General features: G+C 60.2%; 1 protein-coding gene across 5 annotated transcripts; it reads right to left on the reverse strand.

The window, feature by feature from the left end:
• Positions 1-1,408: 1,408 nt before the first annotated feature.
• On the reverse strand, positions 1,409-4,323 carry Hras (HRas proto-oncogene, GTPase). Of its 5 annotated transcripts, none has more exons than XR_016537995.1 (7): positions 4,165-4,323; positions 3,321-3,481; positions 2,896-3,074; positions 2,623-2,782; positions 2,421-2,509; positions 1,804-1,929; positions 1,409-1,688 (listed from the first exon to the last, which is right to left on the reverse strand). XR_016537995.1 is itself a non-coding variant. In XM_090347079.1 (6 exons), the coding sequence occupies exons 2-6, from the start codon at positions 3,429-3,431 to the stop codon at positions 1,875-1,877; spliced, it is 594 nt and encodes a 197-aa protein (XP_090203205.1). In that variant the 5' UTR covers positions 3,432-3,481; positions 4,165-4,323; the 3' UTR covers positions 1,409-1,874. The 5 variants fall into 5 exon arrangements, 2 of the variants coding, with proteins under 2 accessions (XP_090203205.1, XP_090203206.1); XR_016537997.1 differs by lacking the exon at positions 4,165-4,323 and adding an exon at positions 3,738-3,808; XR_016537996.1 differs by lacking the exon at positions 4,165-4,323 and adding an exon at positions 3,617-3,640.
• Between the last annotated feature and the right edge of the window lie 2,424 nt (positions 4,324-6,747).

The raw sequence follows: 6,747 nt of genomic DNA on the forward strand, positions 1-6,747 counted from the left end.
AGGGCTGGACCTGGGGGGTCACACACTGGAGGTGCCTTCAGGCCTCCGCGGCTGAGCTCCCAAGTGGTTCTAGCTAGGTCAGCTTCCAAGCAGGGTGTGCCCAGCCCCACATCCATGGTTCCAGCACCACTGTTTCCAGCAGCAGCAGCTGAGTCATCATCTGCCTGCACAGCCCAGGATCACAGCACAGGGCCTACCTGGCCCACTCAATCCCAGTGATGGCACCAAAGACAGCCCCACATGGCAACCCTTCTATCACACCCACTTGGCATGGAGCAACCAGCATGGCCCCGAAGAAGCCAGGGTAGCACTGCCAAGCTGAAGCCCCACACCCATGCACACAGAGAGGCTGGATGCCTGGCCACTCCAGAAGAGGCCAAGGGTGGTGTCTGCATGTCCAACAACCCAGCAGCAAGCCTTGAGTCTTCATGTCTGTGGGACTGAGCATCCTCCCACGGCACCAGTCCCAGACTTCAACCCGGGAGCGGAGGGCACCACAATGACTGTGGAACTCCAGCAGCCAAGATGAGGACCCAGCACAGAAGTCCCTGTGGCCATGCCAGTCCCAGAACAGCCCAAGTGGGAAGAGCACTCTTGGAGACTATTCAGCTGCCTGGTCCGGTTCATGACGCTCCAGCCCACACTAGCAATTTAAGAATAGCTGGTTTAAGAATAACTGCCTGTAATCCTAGCTACTCAGGAGGCTGAGATCTGAGGATCGCAGTTCAAAGTCAGCCCCGGCAATACAATGCCAAGAGACCCTTATCACCAATTAATCACTAGAAAATGGGAAGTGGGGCTGTGGCTTGAGGGTAGGGCGGTAGCCTTGAGCTGAAGAGCTCAGGGACAGCACCCAGGCCAGAGTTCAAGCACCATGACCCCCCCTTGCCCTCCCTCCTGCATTTGGATGGGCACAGGTCTGAGACCACAGAGACGGCATTAGGGCCCTGTTTCCAGAGTCTAACAATCCCAGCTCTCTGTCCCAGGACTGAAAGACCCTGGGCCCACTGGCGTCCTTGCTCTACTATCCTTGGGACTGCATTTCAGGAAGCCCAAAATGTGAGAAATACACTCCATTTAGAACTAGGAAGCTCCCAGACAGGGGGCAGGGCCCCAGTCTGTACCCAGAGTTCCCTGAGAAAGCCTCCCTCCTAGAACTGAAGAAACTCCCTAGCTCAAGGACCCCTGCGTTAAAGAACAAAACACTTGCTTTCCATTACCATCTGCCGGGTCTTGCATATCCAAGGCTGGCTGCACTCAGCAAACAGCTAGGGCAAATCGGGCGCTGGTGGTGGAGGCAAGGAGGCTGGTGTGGCTCCTGCCTCTCCAGCCTGCCCTACCCAAGACTGCGGCAAGACCAGCAACTGGGGAGGCCACAGGCCACACACTGTACCCATCCAGACACCAGTCAAGACCGTCAAATAATTTACTGATTCAACCTGCACCCAACAGAGGCCCAAAGAGGGCTGGAAGGGGAGTCAGGGCTGGGGTGCCTGTGGCATTTGAACAGTTCATGACAGTCTGTGCAAAGCATCCATGCGAGGGTCTTGGTCACCTCTGTCCCCCATCCCTGGGCTGGCCGGGCTCCAGTGGCGCTTGCTTGCTTGCTTGCTTCCTTCCCTCCTTCTTCCTTCCTTCCGTCTGCACCTCCTCCCCACATCCAGCACCTCCATGTCCTAAACCTGAGACTGGGTGGGCACAAAGGATGCCACTGACCACCGGCAGGGAGACACCAGAGTAGACATGGAGGCTCATCTAGTCAGCCAGGGCCACTGCCTGGGCACTTGCCTGGCCCCGCCTCACCTGGCGTCAAGAAAGCACACACTTGCAGCTCATGCAGCCTGGGCCGCTCTCGTCAGGTGGGTTTAGCTTCCTCAGCTTATGCTGCCGAATCTCACGCACAAGCGTATAGAAGGCATCTTCCACACCCTAGGAACAGAGGGCTGAATCAGAGACAAGTTCACCAGGGGAGAAGACGCGGGGACCTCTCCCAGGGTGGGGCACTCCCTGCCTTGAACTCAGCCAACAGCCTAAAGGATCCTAGACAGCAAACTGCTCCTTCCTTAGACCCCCACCTCTCCCACACACAACTGGAGAATCAGGCTGTGCTCATCGGGAAGCCAAAGGGCAACCTTCCTTGAGGAACTCACTAGTGAACAGCCCCTAAAGGCCAGAGTAGGCCAGGACCCTCCAGGAACCTTGATTTGGGCTGGGCTTAAGGGTTCAGGACTAATGGATACCCGCAGGACACTGGGGACAAAGGGACTGGGCCTCAGGGTTACCGCTCCAGCCTGGCTCAGGGAAGCTCTCGCCCTGGACCCCCCACCTTTCCTGGAACTGTGCCAGCCCAGGACTGAAGGGCATGAGCCCAGGCCCGGACCCTTACCTCCCTCACTGCCCTGCCGTCCAGGGAGACTTACAACATGGGGGCTGCTGGCTCACATGGGTCCCGGGGAGGGGGGGGTCCCCAGAGGGTCCTGGAGCTGGAGCCAGAGCCAGAGCGGCTGCCCTGTGTTGAGGGAGAGGGGCAATGAGCACAACTCCCTGACTAGGGTGGGGTGGGGCGGGGCGGGGCGGGGCGGGGCCAGTCCCTGGCGAGCTGCGAGGTTGGAGCCTGCTCACCTGCCGGGTCTTGGCGGATGTCTCAATGTAGGGGATGCCATAGCTTCGGGCAAGGTCCTGGGCCTGCCGAGACTCCACCGTGCGCGCGGCCAGGTCACACTTGTTCCCCACCAGCACCATTGGCACGTCGTCGGAATCTTTCACCCGCTTGATCTGCTCCCTGACAGAGAAGAAGGTGTAAGGCGGGTGGGCTGCAGGCATGGCTGAAGCCAGGACCTGCAGCAAGGCCACAGAGCCTCCCTGCTCCACGGTGCCACAGGTGCCTGGGCTCACCTGTACTGATGGATGTCTTCAAAAGACTTGGTGTTGTTGATGGCGAACACACAGAGGAAGCCCTCCCCGGTGCGCATGTACTGGTCCCGCATGGCGCTGTACTCCTCCTGGCCTGCTGTGTCCAGAATGTCCAGCAGGCACGTCTCCCCGTCGATGACCACCTGCTTCCGGTAGGAGTCCTGCAGAAGGACGTGGCTCAGGAACCCCTACCAGTCCTCCGATGAAGGTCTGCAGGCCAGCCCCACCCTTGGGCCTCTCATACCACCGTATGACACAGGAGCCCCAGCTCTGCCACCTGCAGGGTGGGGACCAGAGCCGGCCCCATCTTGGCTATGCAGACACTCAAGTTGCCCAGGGCCTGTTCTGAGCGCCTGACTGTGGCCACTGCTGGGGACCAAGCCAGACCATCTGGGCTCACCTCTCACCTCTATAGTGGGGTCATACTCGTCCACAAAGTGGTTCTGGATCAGCTGGATGGTCAGGGCACTTTTCCCCACGCCTCCGGCACCCACCACCACAAGCTTATACTCCGTCATTGCTCTTCAAGGACCGGCCACTCCCAGCACTTGGGGGGCTGCGGCCCCACCTGCCAAGGAGGACCACATTCAGCCAGGCCCTGAACCCGAGAGGGCGCTAAGACACAGGGGGCGCCTTCCTGCAAGACGGGGGGGCCCCAGCGTTTAGCAGGGGGACCAGGCGGGACGGCTGCCCCGCCACTCACCTGTGGCACCTTCGCCAGTGGAAAGCCGACTCCCACATCCCCCAGCAGCACTCAAGGGCCCCGCGAGGAGCCCGGAGCGCCCCCAAACCAGGCTGACAGCTGGGAGCTCCCAACCACGCACCCAAATTAGAAGTCGCTGGGTAGGCAGAAGCTGCCTCGGGAGGCGCCCGAGGGCGAGGCCGCCCCCCGCCGGAACAGGTCCGACCACGGCGGCCTCGGCGTGCCCGGGCAGGCCGGAGCCGGCCGACAGACGGCCCCGCCCGCCGCACGGCTCCACGGGGCCCGGGCCCCCGCCCGCCAGGGTCGGCGAGGAAGGGCCGGAGGCGCCGGGAAGCAGGTGACCGCGGGGAACGACCCGCAGGAGCGCAGGGCGGCCGCGGCGCGAAGGCCCGGCCGGGGACGGCGGGGGCTCGGCGTCCCCAGAGGCCCGGGCGGCGCCTCGCCCAGCGCGCGGCCGCCGAGGGCCCCGGACGCCCGGCACGCCCCGGCCCGGCCCGGAGCGGCCCGCGCGCCGCGCTCGCCCGCGCCCCGCACACGCCCGCACTCACCGTTCGCTGGCGCGACTGCCCCGGAGGCCGGGGCCGGGGCCGGGGCGGGGCGGTGGCGCGGGCGGGCGCCGACTGGGCCCGCGCATGGGCTCCGTCCGCGGCGGGTGCGGCTAGGGCTGCGGGCGCCAGGCGCGGGCCGCGGGCACTCAGCCGGGCCCGCGCTCGCCCCGCCTCGCGCCCGTCCGTCAGCTCAGCGCGGCCGGCCATTGGCCCCGGGATGGCCCCACCCCCGCGCTCCGATTAGCGGAGCCACCCGTCCGTCAGGAGCCGCGGCCGGGCGGGACTTCCGGGGGACGGCCGAGGGCGGCGGGCGCGAGGCCCCGTGCAGCCCCCGGGGGGAGGCCGCCCGGCCGTCGCGCGCGAACCTCACGGAGCCCGGGCGCCTCGTAGGTCCCCGGGGCTGGAGGACAGTCCGGCGCCGAGCCTCGAGGACGGTCAGCACGCCGGACCCTGCCGGGCTTGAGGCCGCCCCCGGAGGTCGCCCAGGGCCAGTGTGGGTCACTGGGGAGAACGGGAAGGGACGTGGTGCGCGCGGGCCGAGCCGTGGCTGCACGGCCCTGGGGCCGGGCGCGGACGCCCGCCAGCCCCGTGGGAGATGAGGTTTGCCGAGCCACCTCGCGCACTGCACTGCTTCGTGAATCGGTGGTGATCGGGAACCCTTCCTCCCTCGACGTCTGGGTCCACAGGCGCGTCGAGACCACGCCGCTTGCGGCCGGACCTGGAAGGGACCTACAGGACCGTCTTGACCACCCTCACAGCAGTCAAGGTTGACGGAATGCCCACGCCCGGCCGGCGCGCCACTTCCCCGACGAGCGGGCCTCGCACGCGTAAACTAGAGAGATGCTCCCTCTCTTGTTTTATCTCCTGCTCTGTGCTGATGCTACTATCCCGCATCAGCCTCAGAATCTTACTTGGCAAATTATAAATTTAAATTTAAACTCTCAGGAAATACTAGCAACAGCACCATCTCCCCCCTCAATGTATGCGTTTCTGAGCTAACCTTGATCTGCAATTCTTAATGAAATGTGCCTGATCCAGGAGGGCAATAAGAGATTCTGCCTGTCTGCCCCGGACATACAACTGATTGGGCTCACCGACAGCAGTGTGGAGGACCACAGGACTATTACTGTGCCTCCTGGGCTTGCACTTCAACTGGAGAAGTGTGGTGGACTCCACCGCCCCTCCCCTCGTTGGAGATTTAATCACCTTGAGATGTGCTTCAAAGCCCAGATGTCAGGAGCTAAAGTTGGAAGACGGCAGATGGTTTGGTAACTGTAATCCTGTGACCCCGGATTTACGGAAAAAAGGGAAGAAGGACACAAGATGGACAGGAGGGTTAAGTTGGGGAGTGATTGTGTATGAAATTGGGGGCGCTAGCTATACCCTCCCAAAGGCAGTGTTTATAGTACACCTCTTGGCAAAACCCGTTCAATACCAAGGTATAGGACCTAACAAGGTGTTGCTGCCAACCAAAACACACCACCCACTGGTCGAACTCCCCCCTCTGCCAACACAGCCAGAAAGTGCCCCCACTGCTTCCTTTGCATCCTTTGTGACTATACAGCCACCTGTTACTATAGCAGGAACGACTGATCCTTTATGGGAGTTAACGGTCAGGTCCTACCATGTTCTCGATACTACAAAGCCAGACATGACCAAATCATGTTGGCTATGCTGACACTAAGTCCCCTTATTATGAAGGTATTGTCATGATGGGAAACTACTCAAAGGTAAGTGACAGTGGACTGCCAGGATAACATTACCATCTACACCTGAACAGGGCCTGTGCAGAGGTGTTCCCCCACCATCCCATCAGCATCTGTGTAGCCAGACAATTCCAGTTGACAACCCTAAAGCATACTATTGGACACCTCCCCTAGATGGATGGTGGGCTTGTTCCATTGGGTCGGCCCCCTGCATACATGACTTGGTACTTAACCAAACAAGCAACTTTTGTGTACTGATGCAGCTAATCCCAAGATTATTATATCATACAGGAGAGGACCTCTATACCCATATGGAAAGATCCTGGCAACCACCTGCTCTTGGGGTGAGGCAAGAAGAAATTGTAACTGCTATTAGGCTCACTACCTTATTGGGACTTGGGCTAGCAGAAGCAGGAACCAGAGTATCCCCTTTAGTGCTTTAGCATCAACATTACTTCACTAGCCAAGGTAGTTCTTCAGAATAAGTGAGGACTAGCCCCTTTATTTCTACAACAGGGAGGCTTATGTGTGGCCCTGGGAGAAGAGTGGTGTTGCTTCTATGTGGATCACTCGGGGATAGTTAAAGAGTCACTTGCCAAAGTTCAAGAAGGACTGATCCAACATAAGAGAGATCAAGAACAGCGGGAAAATTGGTTTGAATCTTTGTTTAATGCCTCCCCTTGGTTAGCCCTAATTTCACCTTAATAGGCCCTCTAATAATTTTGCTAATGCTACTTAGCTTCACACCTTGCCTAGTGACCTTTATCAAAGAACAGATAAACCCCGTTCAAATTATGGTCCTAAAACCTCAGTATCAGCCCCTACAGATGGAGATGGAAGCATGAGAGCCATGGTTGTCTCTCTAGTCACACACACG

The sequence above is a fragment of the Megascapheus bottae genome, chromosome 16 (genome assembly GCF_031878675.1).
Source record: "Megascapheus bottae isolate mThoBot1 chromosome 16, mThoBot2.hap1, whole genome shotgun sequence".
Classification (NCBI taxonomy): Eukaryota; Metazoa; Chordata; class Mammalia; order Rodentia; family Geomyidae; genus Megascapheus; species Megascapheus bottae.